This window comes from Oryza sativa, chromosome 7 (genome assembly GCF_034140825.1).
Source record: "Oryza sativa Japonica Group chromosome 7, ASM3414082v1".
NCBI lineage: Eukaryota > Viridiplantae > Streptophyta > Magnoliopsida > Poales > Poaceae > Oryza > Oryza sativa.
In genome coordinates this window covers 3,238,751-3,256,550 of record NC_089041.1, presented here as the reverse complement: position 1 = coordinate 3,256,550, position 17,800 = coordinate 3,238,751, and the positions used below count along the sequence as shown (strand labels likewise).

Here is a 17,800-nt window from a genome sequence, read left to right as displayed (position 1 = left end):
TGAATGATTAAGCTCACGAGTTGGGGTCTTACAAACCGATCTAGCGGCGAAACTGTTCTTGATAGATTAATCTAAGCAAAACCCAAAAACCTAAAGACGGCGGCGGGTACTGATATATAGAGTTTAGGGTCGTGCAAACCCCTCTTGACGTAACCCTAATGGGTTCCAACACGATACACGGGCCAAAAGCCCAAATACGGTGACGCAGCACCGGAACAGATTCTGGATGTCAACTTGTTCGGTCAATTCCCGTTGACTCGGAAAGAATTTGGACGTGGGACCAAAACCATTGGAAAGGTTATCTTCTTAGCTTTTCATCCATATAAAGAACGCCCCAATCCGAGCACGTATGCGACCTGGGCGTCCATTTTAGTGCAGACTGGTCCTGGACTCCGAATTACACCCGACGTCGACTTGGTTTAGGCCTCCACCTTGACTTGGACGTCCCCGATGATCCTCCATGGCTCTAAGTCCTTCTCCAAGTGTCTCCTTGTCCCCTCCATTGTTCCTAATCACAATATAATTATTAGGTAGCAATCTATTCTTGAATTCATACAAAGAAGAACATAGGAATGAACTCACCTCTAAATTTAATTGTCGCGCACGAGCTCTTGTTATCGGTCCTTGAATGACCGTTGGAGGATTGTTACGTGTATCCGAGACAGTGATGTCCGCATCAATTAGCGCTTGGTTAATCGAATATTAATTGTTGTAAACTTGAAAATGATTTATTTGATTTCTTTACGCTTTTTTATATAGAAAACTTTTATATAAAACACATCGTTTAGCATATTGAAAAACGTGTCAGTAACGGAAAAACTACTGAGTTGCCCTCCCCTACCACTTAAATGAACGGGACCTTAGTAGCCGCGCCCCGCCCCTGTTGAAGTCTTCATTCGTTTTCCTCCAGCCGCATTTCTTGCTCCCCAAATAGGCCAAATCACAGCTGATACTCCAACTGCAAATCAGGTTTCCCGTCTTCATATCAAATTGCATTAACCATCCACCAAAAAAAAATTGCACTTCATATGAGAGTTTTGCCATACGACACATTTCAAAAAAGTATGGTCAATGGTTTCATCTTCAACACATAATTGAAACTTCTTTTCCTTTACAACTTCTCTTAAGCAAATTATCCTTTCTCAAGATACTACTCCTTAAGAGGAACCTGGTAAAAACTTCGATTTTTAGAGGAATTTTCAACTTCAAAAGTCTTTAAGAAGTGTAAGGGACTCATTGCAATTTCAGAGCTTTATAAAAGGATTTGACGGTGAAGACACCATCCATTGTCGATTTCCAAAAATCAGATTATCCTTTTGGTTAGTCAGAGCACCATTACCAGAGATATTGCTGGGTATCACGAAGGTAGATAGATCAGAGATACTGTCAGGGTGGGTATCAACATGATACTGTGGGACGGTCATGCTCTCCAATATTCCTGGCCAGTCGATAGATCACTGTAGTGATATGCCTTAGAATCAAATATATGCTTGCATACATGGAAAGCATCTCTCACGTCCTTCAGTGGACACTGCTTCCCTTATTGAAAATGATTGTAGTTGTGTCATAAATTTGTTGCTATCAAGAAGGTAGAAAGATCACGGCAAGCTTCCTTTTTTATAGCAAGGTTTACAAAACCGTGTGGCGGTTATAAGGTAATCACACTATGTCTCGTGGTTACCGCGGGGTTCGGTAACCGCGTCGAAAACGATAGGAGGAACCCTACTTCATAGACAAAGTTGCCCATGACGGAAATAAGATAATTGAGTTGAGAAAAGTTCATTGATTATATAATACTAGTATAAGCAACAAAGTTAGCAATATAAGTGTAAAAATATTTTTTTTCAAATATATAAAAATATAAGTGTAGTAGAACAAATCATAACCAAGTAAACGATAATTATATTTTTTTAATAAAATGAATAGTAAAACGTCTTCAAAAGTTATGGGCATGAAAAAAAAACAAAGGAAGAAGATGGCAACTGAGAAACCAAAGTAATGAACTACCCAAGCGTGCAGGATTAATTTCACACAATGTACTGGTACTACGCACTGTCACATGCTGCCGAGTACTCGTGTACAGTATTTATTAGTCGTACGTGAGGGTTTTTGCACAGATCGAGTATATATACACGTACATTTTCTTTTGGAGTGTAGCCACCTGCGTATTGCGTTGGATCGTGCGGCACGTGGGGTGTCGCGCAGCACACGTTCGTACGTGCGCCACGCGCGCCCACCACACGTGCCAAGGACGCCACAGTGCCACACTACTACAACTAGACTAGATCTCTGCGTTAACCAAGAGATAAAAAAAAATTGTGTTTGACTTGCAGGTGATTAATTAATTGATCTGTTGTTGCTCGATCAAAATGTCCGGAGAATATATGCGTCAATCAATCTGAATATTTGATCAAAATGGCTAAATGGCTAGCGAATGATTTTTATGTTAAAATCATGCAGATTACTGACATTGAGATTTACTTCACGATTGTGCTCCGGTAACCTTAGCTCTTCCCCTCCAGCTCCGGCAACACCTTCTCCAACTCTAGCGACCCCGACGAAAACAGTAGAATGGTTTAGGGTCCTGGGCTAGGATGGGGGTGGGGGAGGGGGAAGAGGGGGGAATCGCTGGGTTTAGAGGGATGTCCATGAGAGGCGCCGGCTCGGCGGTGGGCGGTGGACACAGACGGGCAGCGAGGTGTCGGCGGTGGCACCAAAGCCGCGGAGATAGAGGAGGGCGGTGGGCCTACGTTCGTGGCGGGGTAAACGGCTAGGAGACGGTGGATCCGACTGTTAGTGTTTAGGAGGCGGTGGCTAGTGGTGGCGGATCTCTCTCTACCAACTTTATTTTCGTAGTTTAATCTTAGCAATCTTTTCAGTCTTTTCCTTTTCTTTTTCCTTCGGCAATGCTATTTTTAACCTTTTTGTTGTGTAACTTAAACTCTACTTTCTTCTAATATTTTAGCGTTAACTCTTTTGCGTGTTCGCGAAAAAAAGCTACTACCATTAACATTTTAAACCATCTCCCTACCCCTCTATTTTCATTTACTTATCATCATTAATCATTTCTGCTACGATTTTGATTATTAGGAAATTTTAAATAAACGGAATGTTTAGGATACAATATGGTACTTTAATTAATAGTATGGCATACCTTTTAAGTATTTATTTTTTTTTTAAAAAAAAAAGATGAGGGATCAAACGGCAGGGTAATTTTGCACCGAACAACTGAATTGACAAAAGAAAACCAAACATTTTTTGCAAGCAGCCAAGTGTACATGCATCTCCCTTTCTTCTCTTCTCTTCTTTTGGGAGGATCACTTGAGATGAAAGGCTCTGAAAACAATGTCACATCTGCAAATCCTGGCTGAAACTGAAAGCAAGGAAGCATGACACTTCTGCAATTTCTCCAATGTTTCTCTCTCTCTTTTTTTCCATCCCCCCCCCCCCCTTTTTTTTCTCTTCCTGTGTCCAAGATTGTTGGAATATCCCCTTCCCATGATGTGAAAAGATTCCCAGCAGCATAAAAGTGAAAAAAGGTAAAAAAGAAAAAAAAAAGAAATCCAAGAGCTGGCACATTTGGATGTGGTTACTCAATGGCTGGATAAAAATGTCAACAGTGTTAGTGCTTTCCCTCAGGTTGGGCAAGGAAAAAGAGATTAACCCAAACAGTTTAATACCTTCCTGACAGATAACTAATCTAACAAGTATTTCCATGCAACTAAACAAGAATTCTGATCGGCCATCTTTCAGAAAAGAACAGCACTGGCCCTAGTTCAGGGCTTTATGCTGGAAGTAAGGAGGCCAACACAAATTCTTTTCATTATAATGAGAAATACTAACGTGTAGTTATTATTTTATCTTTAATAGATTGATAAAAGGTGATAATATAACTAATCGTACTTAAACGACAACTTTAAATTAGAGAAACGGCGAGGGTAACAACTTTGAAGAGAGGGACCCTCCCAAAAGCCACGGAATCATCACTCACACTGTAACACAATGTAAAATATCAATCTCCGTCCACAAATATAAGAAAACCCTGACAGTTTAGCAGAGTTCTAGATTGAGCTAAAACTATCTGATTAAGAAATATTACGTCTAGCGGTGCAACTACAGCAATAAATAAAATGAACTGGAAAATTGGTACTTCTTCGATAACCATCGTACCGATAATCAGATATTCTAAACTCTGTGTATAAATCCCTTATATTTGTGAACGGAGTAGACGAAGCTGGGGGAACCAAAAGCAGGCTAGGCTGGAAGGGGACCGACACAAAGGCAACAACAAACAACAACAATCTCAAGCACAGTACTGTAGCATACTCGATTACCAGTAATCTTGGCATTTGGCGACGCCATCAATCGTCCGTAGGTTTTCTGTACCTGCATGACTCCATCAACAAGGCAAGTAGCAGCAGCAGCAGCAGCAGCAAGAAGAAGCCAATCCTGCAGCTGCAGGCTGCAGGCAACCATACTGCCAAACAGTATTTCATCCTTCCATCCACTCGTCAGTCTGTCTGTCTGTCAGTCAGTCGGTTGGTCAGTCACTGGCTGCTGCAATCCAATCCCCCATTGGAGGTGACGAGTGTGCTCTTGCGCCGGCGCCGACGAGGATGGGCTGCCTGAGCCGGCATCAGCTCTGCCTCGGCGGCAACCGTACGGCCCTCTTCTTCTTCTCCTCTTCTTTGTAGCTGCTTTCTGAAGAAATATTTGGTTCTTGATTTGATGCCTTGTGGCCATTCTTGCCTTTGGTTTTGTTGCAGTAATGCATTAGTTTTCTTGAGATTTTTCTCTTTTTTGTTCTTTTGGAACCAGTTGTTTAAAGCAAGGGAATTTTGGTGATATCATTTGGTTTCTTCAGTCTTTTGCGCACACCCTGCAGAAGAATTTTCCACATTTTCAGCCTGAATTTTCGCTGAATTTTCTCATATTTTTCTTGGCAGGTGGGTTGCCATTCCTAAGGAAATTCAAGCACAAGGAGATCGAGGCGGCGACGAACGGGTTCAGCGCGATCCTGGAGGCCGGCCCCGGCGGCCGCGCGGCGTACAGGGCCCGGTTCGCCGACGGCCTCGTCGCGACGGTGCGGCGAGCCGGCGGCGACGGCGACCAGGACAGAGAGGCCTTCTACCGCGAGCTGCAGCTGCTCGCCCGCCTCAACCACCGCCACATCGTCAGGCTCCATGGCTACTCTGACGGCCACTCCAGGTGAGGTTCAGTTCATCACTGTCCTGAATTCATCTGAATCTTTTTGTTTTTCGTTTGTTTGTTTGGTGTTGAATTGTTGGTTACAGTGTTTGTTAATTTTTTCTGTTTGATGTTTCAGGTTTCTGGTGTTCGACCAGATGGAGAACAGGAGCCTGAAAGAATGTCTCCATGGTAAATTTGCTTGCGCATTTTGTGGCAGAATTCTTCAGAAATTGTGTGGTTTTGTCAGTCAAGTTTGTGATGATGGTTAATTTCTTGGCAGATCCTCTCAGGACGCCTCTGAACTGGAGGACCAGGTTGCAGGTCGCCATAGATGTTGCAGCAGCATTGGTACTATAAATCTCCATACTACATTGCTCTCAACATGTTACACAAACTGGCAGGAAAATGCAATTTAAAGTCATCTGATGCCAGATTTGGTTTCTGAACTTGTATAGTGAGTGACATCACATCACATTGTTCTTTGTTGTGTGGTGATGCAGGAATACCTGTACTACTTCTGTGATCCTCCGGTGTTCCATGTGTCGGTCAACTCAAGCAATGTGATGATGGATGCCAATTTTGTCGCAAAGGTAAGATTCACAGTAACCATTGTTCATACATGTCTGAAGCACATCGATCGACCAACTGAAGCTTGTACCATTTTCAGTTATCAGATATCAGTGTCATCGGTTACGACCCGAAACGAACGGTGGAATCCAATGCTGCATCTTTTGAAGGTCTAGTTACCACCCAAACAACAGAAACAACTCCAGATTTGTCTCTTCTATATCACCTTGTGTGGAACATTGGCAGGAACTGACACTGACAGCATTCCATATATGTGATCTTCAGATGAAATTCAGCAGAGGAGAAGGGACCTGGTGTTCCAGTATGGTGTGCTGATCCTTGAGCTAGTGACCGGGCAATCGCCGGGCGGCGAAGGCGAGCTCGTGCAGTGGGTGCAGGAGCCTGGATTTGCCTGCACAATGTACAAAATGGTAGATGCAGATCTTGGCAATATCTATGACTCCAAGGAGCTTCGGAACCTTGTGATCATTGCTAGGTTGTGCACAAGGCCTGGAAATGATGCAATGGTTTCGATTCCGCTCATTCTTCGGTATTTGCAAGGGAAGGTGGCAAATCTTGGGTGTGAAAGTGAAAACATTTGTGAATTATCTGTGTAGGGAGCAGTTAAAATTGCTCCATCTTGATCTCTGAAATAATCTTACTTTCTCTGTCTCCTTTACTTGTAGAGAGAATTTTCTTCTTGTGTATCATTAGCATTATTTTTCATGTCCATAGAGGAATTACAGCAAATGAAATTTGTGTATGTTGAATATGAACATGGCATGGAAATTTCTGATGTGAACTCAATAGACAATACATTCAAAAATGCTGGTACTTATCTAGTGAAAATGCTTGTGAATCTGGGATTCAGGACAAATTCAATGCATTCTGTATCACAGGGGAGATTTGTACATCCAGTATATTGATTGACTTCCTGGTTCCTGTTCCTGTTCTCAATCAATTCACATCCAAGGACAGACACTCAAAATTTATTTTGAGCTGTACAGCATGCGAAGAATGTTCTTACCCTCAATTAATCCCTTTTTATTCTATTACTGTTCAGACCATTTGTGTCAACTTTTGAGGAAATTTTGTTGAAACTCATCCAACATTTATATGTACAAAGTAGTACAAAAATATAGAATTAGGTGGTGTTATTTTCTCCTGAAGATGAAGATGAAGATTAAGATTAAGTTTTTAACGCAAAACGAGGTGGTATTAGCGTATGATTGATTGAGTTTTAATTATTACAAACTTGAAAATAGATTAATATGATATTTTAGAGCAACTTTCATATAGAAAATTTTCGCACGAAACGAACCGTTTAACAGTTTGAAAAGCGTACCATAAAAATCTTAATCTTTATCTAACTCTAGTCGTCAAATTCCCAAATGAACAAATTTACATCCGTGGAAACAAACAAATTTGCTTCATTTTTTGTCTACTTCTAGTGATATTTTCTGATGTATTACAAACGAAAAAAAGAAAAGAAAAATAAACAGAGAGCATCAGACCAAGAACACACGGCTCACCTGATGACGTCACGTCACGACGGCCTGACGAGAGCCAGCGGCGTCACCTCGGCGAGCGGCGTCGGCATGGGGCTCGGCAGCGGCGACGTCCGGCAGACGGGGCACGTCGGCCGCTGCCGGAGCCACGGGTCCACGCACTCGCGGTGGAACAGGTGGCCGCAGTCCGGCAGCGCGCGGAGCACGTCGCCGTCGCCGTAGTTCTCCAGGCACACGGGGCAGCACGTCTGCGTCGCCGCCGCGCCGCCGCGAGCCTTCCTCGCCTCGCCGTAGACCACCTCCGGGAACGCCTCCAGCGTCGCGTCGTCGATGCCGGTGCCGGTCTCGACGTCGCCGTCGTCGCGTGGTCGAGGCGGAGATGGCGGGCGGCCGGCGGCGGCGGCGGCCACCGGCATGGACGTGCGGCTGCAGAAGTAGATGGCGAGCGCGACGGTGGAGACGACGAGGAGCACGCCGACGGAGGCGCCGACGCCGTAGCCGAACCCGCCGATGCCACCCGACCCAAATATACTCCCGCCGCCGCCGCCGCCATCGCCGCCACCCGGCGATGGGCTCCCCGCGCTCATTGCCTAGCTAACGCAAGCAAGCAAGCAAGCAAGCAAGCTCTAGCTGAGGTCGACCATGGTGAGGCAGCAAGAAGCAAGCTATGGTCTCCAATGGAGGAGGAGAAGGAAACGGAGACGCAGGTGGTAGCGTGGCGTGTTTAGTTGCAGCTCAAGGTCAATGAGTTGGATTAATTGCTTACTTAATTAATTAATTAATTACGAATGTGCAAGAAAAATAAATAATTACGACTGTTTGCTAGCTTGGGTTGGATTCAATTGTTTGTCTGTACTTAATATCTAGGATCTTGAATTCTAGATGTGGCTAGATTTCTGCTTAGTTGTGTGCTAACACGCCAGGTTAATTAAGTTTTGACATGTTTTTGTTCGTTTCTTTCCATGTCTTTTCTCTAACCCTGACGACAACATATGTGTAGAAGTCCATAAGGTCTTCTAGGTGGTTCCTTGTGATTAGCTACAGTCATCGGATTAACATTCATCATTTTTAGTTGGTACCAACTTGGTTGCGGGGTATATACGCCAATGTTTAGCAAGATTCCAATTACTATACCTCCGTCCCAAATTAAAATTTCATCTTAAAATAGTCATCACTATACACATCACTATACAGTACCATATGTCCCATCATTGACCTCTCATTTAAATATATTTTTCTACTTTATTCTCATTCACCCTCCTACTTTCAATCATATACTCTTATTTTGTTTTTTAATATATGGCGTTGCTGATTTTCTATGCTATAGTTACCATTTGTTTTATTTAAAAGATTTATGTAATTATTATTTATTTTATTGTGATTTGATTTATCGTCAAATGTTTTTAAGCGTGACTTAAAATTTTTATATTTATATAAAAAATTTAAATAAAATGAATAGTTAAATATTTGTTAAAAAGTCAATGACTTCATATATTAAAAAACATATATAATATTATTTAATGAGAGGTACTATTTTTAAAGTGCTATAATTCTCTCTACTTAAACTTTAATTTATACTAAACAACCTAGAACAACATAGAATGGCAAATACTCCCTCCATCTCTAAATATTTGACGCCGTTGGCTTTTTAATATGTTTGACCGTTCGTCTTATTTAAAAACTTTTGTGAATATTATTCAAAGACTTTAACTTTAGTAGTATATTTAACCATGAATCAAATGATAAGAAAATAATTAATAATTACTTATTTTTTTTAATAAAATAAACGATCAAATATGTTTAAAAAGGTATTTAGGGACTGAGCGAGTATAGCGGAGGTAAGAATTCTTAGGCATGGTCACTCAGAGACTAATTTCAGGGGCTGAGCTAGCCTTATGATCAAAGTCTGTTACTTCCTCCATTTTACAATGTAAATCATTCTAACATTTTCCACATTCATATTGCTATTAATGAATTTACATAAATATATATGTTTAGATTTATTAACATTACTATAAATGTGAGAAATGCTAGAATGATTTACATTGTGAAACGGAGGGAGTACATCATTAGTTAGCACTCGTTATTTACATGTCAATGGAAATATTTGGAAAAAAATTAACTCGGAGAGGAAGGCGAGAAAGAAAAGAAAAAAAAAAAGAAGAAGAGTTGCCGGCGCGAGACCAGACGAAGCCATCCGATCCCCACCCTTCCTCCCCTCCCACCTCATCAGCGCTGGCGGCGGCGGCGGCGGCGGCGGCGTCCCCTGGATCCCTCGGCGGAGGCAGCGGCAGCGGCGGCGGCGGCGGTAGATCAATCGCATTTGTCTCGCTAAATCCGGCCCGCGCCGCCCGTCGCGTCGCGGTAGGTGGGTAGGGGGAGGTGTGTCGCGTCGCGTCGCGTGGTAGCTGCGCTCCCTTCCCGCATCCGCGGTGCCTGTGCGTGCCCTCCACACGATCCCCCCCTCCCGTCGTGTTCGTCCGACCGTCCGGCAGATCGGCGAGGTGAGCTCTCTCTCTTCGTCGTTTCCATCTCCTCCCCCATCGTTGAATGAATTAATCCGCCTCTCTTAAGGCTTTTAGGGTTTCGTTAGCTTCCACTATCGATCATCCACCCCGCCCCGCTCGATCGCGCGGCGGCATGGGGTTTAATTTGCTCTTGGTTCCTCTACTTTTGGTTTGGTGCGAGTGGTGTGGTGTGGGTGTGGTGGGTTTAGGTGGATCTGGCGGTGATCGCTGTGGACGGGATCTTTAGCCTCCTCGTCGAGACGGATTGACCCCAATTCTGTCTGATACAATCGACTGGACTTGGTGTCCAATTTGTGTGTTAGTCATTGGTTTCGGTCTGCTTCCCCTCCCAGTTACTCCACCCAATTCTTCAGAATTGGGTGGTGGCCTGGTGTGCAAAAAGTGCATCAGACAAAATTTGTATGGCACACGCCCCATTCAATTAGTTTTTGTGCGTTTGCTCTAGTTGTGAAAATGGAATGCTGCCCCACTTTGTGGGGAATGAAAGATGATTGCTGTATTGGCGCTTGCAAACCAATCCTAGTGCTTTGTAGTTGTGCGTTTGCTCTAGTTGCGCCGTTAAGGCCTGGGTGAAAATGGAATGCCGCCCCACTTTGTGGGGATTGAACGAAGGTTGCTGTATTGGCGCGAGCAAACTGATCCTAGTTCTTTCTAGTTGTTGAGGTCCATGAGTCCTCATGAACCAAGTCGTCAGGTCCGTGAGGAATCTGTGAGGTGAAAGATAACCGAGACGACTTTGGTCAATGTCTTATCATGTAATCTTGTCTAACTAGTACTCGTAACTACAATGATGCCATGGGCCAATAACAGCTACTAGAACACACAAGACAACAGAATCTATCCACAATAGGAATATACGGCGCGACCAACTCCTGAGTTAGCACAAATCATTCCTAAAAGTGCACATCATGTTTCAGCCCTTTATGGTAACATCTTGACCTTCACTGAGCCCGACCAACTCTGAGTTAGCACAAATCGTTCCTAAAAGTGCACATCATGTTTCAGCCATTTATGGCAAAATCTTGACCTTCAATGAGCCATTTCTCTAAGACCCGTCTTCTTGGCTCTGCAACCAAGTGGCGGCCTTGACCATACAAGAAGTTGGGTGTCGCTTGGTGCGCCGTTGGCCACCAACGTAGATATACAATGTCATGCATGTATTAGCAGGGGCAATGCTGCAATGGCAGCATCTCGTTTTTTCCCAGGATGTACTTATATAGCTTGACTTTGTAAGAGGTTTTATTCCTTCTGATGCATAATATGGTTATGCACTGTTTCTCTGCCCTTTTAGAAAATATAGTTTGTTAAAAGGTATGTGTGCTGTTTTGAGTAGAACAAAAATGATTGATCTGGCATGGCACTAAGTGTGTTCTGTTATATTTCTCTCTTTGTAAAGCAAACACTCCTGAAAGTACTATACTCTATTGGCCTTGTAATTCATTTAGGGTACTGTAGAATCACAGAACTAACTAAATTAATGGCCTCTATGTCTCAATGCATTGCTTGAACTTACTAGGCTTGTCTTTTGCTCTCACATGCGCATACATGCTGTTTGTTCGAAGGTGATCTGAGTATGTTCAATTATCATGACGATATTATTTATTTCCTCATGCTCAAGTCTGTTGCTTTCACAATCCTCATTTATGCTTTATTGAACTACATTTACCATAATATGATTTATGTTCATTTGGCATGGTTTCTCCAGGATGGAAATGTTCTTCAGCAGCTTTCTTAATGAATCGGCATCATCAGAGAACCTCTTTGGTCATCCAAATGTCGAGAGATGCCCATTCCTGAGAAACATCAATGGAGCTACAACATATTCATTTTCTTCTGCTTTGCCAGTAGCTGTAAGATCTTCTTTACATGACCTCTGGTGATGACAATATCAATATCAAAAGTGCATTGGATCCTTAATCTGTGCTATTGTGCAGGCCCGAGGAGGAAATGGTCCAATTTTTGAGGACGGACCAGGCTTTGATTCAGCATTTAAACTTTTCCATGGATGGGATGGAATAGTTCCGCTTTCAGGAAAGTCATATTTACCTGATGAGAGCAACAGTGAGAGCATTGATGCCAATCCTGAACCTGCTCTGCTGTTTAACCCATTGGCTGCTAGAGCTGCCACAATAAGTCTATCTGCATTTGGGCCATTTGGTTTTAACTTCTTTAATGGCAAGGGGAAAAGGCAGAACAAGAAGCCCAACAATCTAAATCAGTCAAACAAGAAGCCCAGCAATCCGAACCAGAATTCCATGAAAGTTTGTCCTCATTCCTTCCTTTTATTTTGTTTCTTTTTTCTTATGGGGCTATGTTTGTGAAATCCTATCTGGTTTCTCGCAATCAAGTCCTAATAACAATGCAAGCCTCAATTATCTATCTTAATTTTGTCTATTATTCAAAGTAAGAATGTTCCCTACTAACTTTTTTACCATTTTGTTATAACGAACTGATCCAGAATTTGTTCAGTTGAAGTTAATGATTGTGACTTTGGTTCACAAGTAGGCATTTTGGCATTTCCTTGGATGTTTGGCTATATGTTACTTTTCATGTATCCAAGTGCTAATGTTCTTGATCGGACAGCCATAGTTGCATAGCTAGGATTTTCATCAATCCGATCAGTTTTCTCATGTTACGTTTTGAACCATTTTCAGCAGAAAGGAGGTAACTCATCATCGCACGAGGCAATGAGCAACGAATGGATGGAAAATGGGCAGTGCCCACTTGCCCGGTCTTACCGAGCAATGAGTGGCATTCTGCCCCTTGTTGCAAAGGCTTTACAACCACCAGCAGGTGTGAAGCTGAAGTGCCCGCCTGCTGTGGTCGCTATACGTGCAGCCCTTGCACGGACTGAACTTGTGAAGTCTCTCCGTCCCCAGCCCCTGCCTGCAAAGATGGTAGCCATTGCGTTGCTTGGAATGGCAGCAAACATCCCTCTCGGGGTGTGGCGTGAGCACACCAAGAAATTCTCCCCGCAGTGGTTTGCAGCTGTCCATGCCGCTGTTCCATTCATCGGAATGCTGAGGAAATCTGTGAACATGCCCAAGACTGCCATGGCATTCACCATAGCAGCCTCCATTATTGGCCAGACAATCGGGTCGAGGGCCGAGCGCATTCGTCTGAAGGCATTGGCTGCAAAGGGCGACGCCGATTCCACCACCGTGGCTGACATGTATCCAAACAAGTCTGGCAATTGCAGTGACACTGAGGGCAAGGCATGGGATCCGCTCGCGATGAAGATGGCTGGACGGGCTTCTGGTGGCGTTGCTGCACCAACACCAAGCATGTGTTTCTGATTGTTCATTGCTTTTGAAAATTTGTGTCTATACCAGTATCTCTGTATGTTTGAGAGTTGATATTGAGTCTATTTTTATCTTGTGATGTAATTGCCTTTCCTTGCCCCTCAGAAGTATCCGTTTGTTTGTGGGGTGAGGCAAGTGGAATAAGAGTGCTGCAGTTCTGCAGTTAAGCTTGCCAGTTCTGCAGTTCATGCATCTGTAATTTGATGCTGCAGGATTTCTGCTATTTTACCAATCATCATTGTACTGTGTGTAACCTGTTGGATGAACGCTTGTTAGCTGTTCTGGTGAGTGACCCTGTTTGAATTTTATTATTGAGAGGATTATCACTGTTTATTATTATGTACTTAATTATACATATAAATTAAATATTTTTAGAAATAAACTTGACAAATATCTTAAAACAAATGGGTTAAGTAATGCAGTATAAGTCTTTTTTTAGAAAACACATTTTTTAATCCTAGAGCAAATAATTCGATAAATAAACTAACATTTCAATAATCTGATAAATACGCTGAAAAAAATATGGCTTGGACGTTGGCTATACAGCACAGTGCCCACACAGATCAACAGCCAGACTGGGTCCTACCGGCAGTGAGAGGGAGAGAGAGCAGCCTGCCAAGTGGGGCCCAGATGCATAGAGAGGTGTATGAAAGCGAGATTAACCGGAGGAGCAGCACGGACTCCCGCCATTTCCTTTTTACCGCCATTTTTCTTGGCGCCAAGCCTGGCTTTCCCGCTACGCGCTCTTATCCCTCCTATGAACTCCCCGATGTTTTCCTACGGTAAGTTGAGAAATACCAGGGTCTTTCGGCTAGCTCGATCCACAAGGTGGTGGGCTAGACGATCTGAGTTCGAAGCCTCACCCTTTCTAATTATTTATATTAGATCATTTCTTAATATTCGCGTTTTTTCCCTACGGTAAGTAAGGCCTCGCTTAGTTCTAAAACAAAACTTTTCCCCCATCACCCCATCACATTTAACGTTTGGACACATGTATAAAGTATTAAATATGAAAAAAAATATCAATTACACAGCTTGTGTGTAAATTACGAGACAAATCTTTTAAGTCTAATTGCGTCATGATTTGACAATGTGGTGCTACAATAAGCATTTGATAATGACGGATTAATTAGGTTTAATAAATTTGTTTCGCGGTTTCCTGACAGAATCTGTAATTTTGTTTTGTTATTAGACTACGTTTAATACTTCAAATGTATGTCCGTATATCCAATGTGACAATCAAACCTAAAAAATTTCCCCAACTAAACAAGGCCTTAAGAGAAATGCTTGCCATCAAATGGAAGAAAAAAAAATGGATGAGCCCGAGGGAACATTACCGACATTGCATGGTGCATGCAGTCAGGTTTAGCAAGCCTATTCAATAGATCGAAAATTCAAATTATTTTTTCTCTTGAATCTTTTACAATGTATGTATCGATTAAAACATCATGTCAATTACATTTTAGCACGCACACATTCTCCCATGCTGTATTAATTGTATTCTGATGAAATTCGTGTCCATTCGGTTATATGATGATCAATTTGAGAAATTTTAAATTCCATTATATTATGATCAATTTAGAAAGGAGGGAGTACTACGTATTTCTATCATCTCAAGAACATTATTCCAATATTAATGACAACTTTAATTTAAGCAAATTTTGTTGAGACTCATAAAACATTTATGTACAAAAGAGAGAATTATAGCTAGTGATCAAGTTTCCTCACTGAGAAAATCCCTTATATACCCCTGAAATTTTTTCTAATCCCTTCTATACCCCTGAATTTTGCTTACTTCCTTATATACCCCCAAAATTTGATTTTGATCCCTTGCATACCCCTCCCGTCAGTTGACCGTTAGTTGACCGTGTATTTTCTATAAAAATGACCATTTTACCCTTGGATGAACAAAGAAATTCATGAATTACATTATTAAAAATATAAAAGCTTCTCGCATGAGACTATTATAGTTATGAGTTTGTTGTGCGATGCATTATTTATCCCAAAAAAATATTTTTAGATAATGAAATAAAAAAAATACGTATTTATTTTTTAAAAAAAAGGTCATAAAAATGAGGAGCATTCATATAAAGATAGGTATACCAATGTTCACAACATTTTTTTTATGAATGCTCCTGATAAAAAAATCCATTGTCCTATTAAAATTTCAAATAAAAATTTTAATTTTTTACATTTATTTTATTTTCAAAATTTATGTCAAAATTTTCTGCACTAATTATTTAGTCTCATTAGTTTTATAAAATGCACACGATGTGCACTCAAACAAAATTTTCAATTATTTTTGAAGCTTATATTTAAACCTAAAGCATCAAGGGCAAAAAAGACATTTGCAACCAAACGTAACAGTAAAATGATGGAAAATGTAACGGTAGGGGCATGGAAGGAATCAAATTGAAATTTCAGAGGTATAGAAGGGATCGGGTAAATTTTAGGGGTATGAAAGGGATTGAGTGAGTTTTCAGGGGTACACAGGGAATTTACTCTTCTTCACTTGACCACCATTCAACCTATAATTACACAAGGAACCCAAATTTACATCCATTGAAGCAATTTCGTTCCATCTTCTACTTCTAGCCAGTGACATTAATTAATTGTGGTGTAACAAATAAATTAATGAATGGAAAGAAAGAAAGATTAACCATAAAATTTAAACAGAGAGCTGCAGACCAAGAACGTCGGCGGGCGGCGCCGGCGATGGCGGCGCCCGGCAGACCGGGCACGTCGGGCGGCGCCGGAGCCACGTGAAGATGCAGTCCCGGTGGAACAGGTGGCCGCACTCCGGCAGCGCCCGGAGCACGTCGCCGCCGCCGTAGCTCTCCAGGCAGACGGCGCAGCTCGTCTGCGCCGTCCTCGCCTCGCCGTACAGCACCAGCGGCAGCGCCTGCAGCGTCGCCTCGTCGATGCCGACGGCGACCACAATGCCATCGTCGTCGTCGTCGTCGCGCCGGCGTTGAGGCGGCGGCGCGGGCGGCGCCGCAGGGAAGACGCGTTTGCAGAGCTGCGTGATGCCGGCCATGATCAGGAAGACGGCGGCGACGGCGCAGAGGCAGACGATGACGGCGGCGGCGCCGGACCAGCTTGTTTTGTACGATGAGCCTCCTCCGTCGACGAAGACGGGCCAGTCGCCGGCGCCGGCGCCCATTAATTGGCTCCTCGGAGTCGGAATCGATTGACGTGACGTGACGTATGCACTTCTACGTAAGCAAGCTAGCTGAGGCTTGGTCATTGATCTGCTCGCTACTATACATATATATACACGGTGGGGTGTATTCTAATCCGTTGAGCGGATTTGCGGATGTCCCTCGTGTATTTTTTTTAAAAAATTCAAACAAATGTTACGAAAGATTTTGAAAAAAGTTGACAATGATGTAATGATATATATCTATCGGTCCATCAAACATTAAGTTCAAGTTTGATCTACACAACATTGAGAAAAAAAAAAGAAGATAAATTTAAACGTAAACAATATACACTATTCATATGCTGGATTTTTTTTTTATATCTCAACGTATGGGTTAAGTTTGGACCTAAGATTTTGTGAAGTTTTATACTTCCGCCGTTTTACAATGTAAGTCATTCTAACATTTCCCATATTCATAGTGATGTTAATGAATCTAGATAGATATATATGTCTAGATTCATTAACATAAATATGAATATGAAAAATGCTAGAATGGCTTACATTGTGAAACAGAGGGAGTAGATATATGTTGTATAAGTGTTTTTCAATTTTTTTCCAGAATTTTTTACCGTTTGAATGGTTTTTTTTAAGTAAATGAGTGAATATTTTCTCGAGGGATAAAAAATATATACACGACGATATATATAAATTCGTGTTGGTGCGAATCGTTTCAAAAATATATACACACAACGGAATATGATTGGGAAGGAGTGCAAGAAAGGAAGACACGGAAACGCATGTGGTATAGCGTGGTGTTTTTAGTTCGGGGTCAAATGATGAGTTGTCTTCATACGTAAATCTAGTTCAAAGCGTGTGTTAAGAGGTCAAGAGAGACTCAAGACACATACGAGCGTAATTACCCTCGTATAGTTCTTAAATGGCTAAATGCTCCTTCAGCTCTTAGACGTTTAAAATAGGGTTCGGGCATACTACCTTTTGTTTTTTTTAATATAGGATACCGTTAATTTTTTTATAAACATTTAATCATTCATCTTATTATTTTTTTTACAAACTAATAATATTTAAACCATACATAAATAATATTTGATGATAAATCAAATCACAGTAAAATCAGTTAGTAGCAGTTAGCAGAGGAGATTCAACGGAAGTCAGGTCATATTGGCGGGTCCAGATGGGCGTGGGTCGGCACACGAGTAATGAAATCAGTTTTCGGTACTTCGGTAGTAGTCCCCCTTCCAAAATATAAGGCACAACTACCATTAACCCAAAGACCAAGAAACAATTATTATTATCTTCTAGTTTAGATCACCCTAATAAATGTAATGCATGCATCCAATAGAATTAGAAATCTTGAGGATGGATGATTTAAAAAAGCAATAATTTAATGGAGAAGATGTCCTAATTAATTATATGCATGCATGCATGCCTTATATTATGGAACATCCAAAGAAAAATAGTTATGCCTTATATTATGGAACGGAGGGAGTATGTTACAGAGAAGGGATAAAAAGTCCATAACAAATCTCTGAGCTAGTGTAAACT

At 41.9% G+C, this 17,800-nt stretch overlaps 4 protein-coding genes across 5 annotated transcripts; 2 read left to right on the top strand and 2 right to left on the bottom strand.

Moving 5' to 3' along the window:
* Positions 1-4,349: 4,349 nt before the first annotated feature.
* LOC4342445 (probable receptor-like protein kinase At1g49730) lies at positions 4,350-6,555 on the top strand. The gene is made up of 7 exons (XM_015790722.3): positions 4,350-4,659; positions 4,947-5,208; positions 5,327-5,379; positions 5,471-5,538; positions 5,691-5,780; positions 5,858-5,927; positions 6,043-6,555. Exons 1-7 carry the CDS (start codon positions 4,617-4,619, stop codon positions 6,372-6,374), a joined length of 918 nt encoding a protein of 305 aa, XP_015646208.1. The 5' UTR covers positions 4,350-4,616; the 3' UTR covers positions 6,375-6,555.
* A 544-nt stretch (positions 6,556-7,099) lies between these two features.
* LOC107277733 (RING-H2 finger protein ATL70) lies at positions 7,100-7,994 on the bottom strand. Its single transcript, XM_015790803.3, has one exon. It carries the CDS (start codon positions 7,850-7,852, stop codon positions 7,304-7,306), a length of 549 nt encoding a protein of 182 aa, XP_015646289.1. The 5' UTR covers positions 7,853-7,994; the 3' UTR covers positions 7,100-7,303.
* Positions 7,995-9,442: 1,448 nt separating this feature from the next.
* Positions 9,443-13,348, top strand: LOC4342444 (uncharacterized). Of its 2 annotated transcripts, none has more exons than XM_015792386.3 (4): positions 9,443-9,769; positions 11,499-11,643; positions 11,728-12,054; positions 12,451-13,348. In XM_015792386.3, exons 2-4 carry the CDS (start codon positions 11,500-11,502, stop codon positions 13,087-13,089), a joined length of 1,110 nt encoding a protein of 369 aa, XP_015647872.1. In that variant the 5' UTR covers positions 9,443-9,769; position 11,499; the 3' UTR covers positions 13,090-13,348. The 2 variants fall into 2 exon arrangements, with proteins under 2 accessions (XP_015647872.1, XP_015647871.1); XM_015792385.3 differs by having other exon boundaries at positions 12,448-13,348.
* A 2,126-nt stretch (positions 13,349-15,474) lies between these two features.
* On the bottom strand, positions 15,475-16,342 carry LOC112939721 (RING-H2 finger protein ATL74). Its single transcript, XM_026027289.2, has one exon. The coding sequence runs from the start codon at positions 16,340-16,342 to the stop codon at positions 15,764-15,766; it is 579 nt and encodes a 192-aa protein (XP_025883074.2). The 3' UTR covers positions 15,475-15,763.
* Between the last annotated feature and the right edge of the window lie 1,458 nt (positions 16,343-17,800).

Excerpts from the sequence above, each read along its gene's own strand:
- LOC112939721 (XM_026027289.2), bottom strand. The coding sequence starts at position 16,342 with ATGACCAAGCCTCAGCTAGCTTGCTTACGTAGAAGTGCATACGTCACG.
- LOC4342444 (XM_015792385.3), top strand. The coding sequence starts at position 11,500 with ATGGAAATGTTCTTCAGCAGCTTTCTTAATGAATCGGCATCATCAGAG. Across the intron at positions 11,644-11,727 it reads CTTCTGCTTTGCCAGTAGCT|GCCCGAGGAGGAAATGGTCC; the intron begins GTAAGATCTTCT and ends GCTATTGTGCAG. Across the intron at positions 12,055-12,447 it reads CGAACCAGAATTCCATGAAA|CAGAAAGGAGGTAACTCATC; the intron begins GTTTGTCCTCAT and ends AACCATTTTCAG.
- LOC107277733 (XM_015790803.3), bottom strand. The coding sequence starts at position 7,852 with ATGAGCGCGGGGAGCCCATCGCCGGGTGGCGGCGATGGCGGCGGCGGC.
- LOC4342445 (XM_015790722.3), top strand. The coding sequence starts at position 4,617 with ATGGGCTGCCTGAGCCGGCATCAGCTCTGCCTCGGCGGCAACC. Across the intron at positions 5,380-5,470 it reads CCTGAAAGAATGTCTCCATG|ATCCTCTCAGGACGCCTCTG; the intron begins GTAAATTTGCTT and ends ATTTCTTGGCAG. Across the intron at positions 5,539-5,690 it reads TAGATGTTGCAGCAGCATTG|GAATACCTGTACTACTTCTG; the intron begins GTACTATAAATC and ends GTGGTGATGCAG.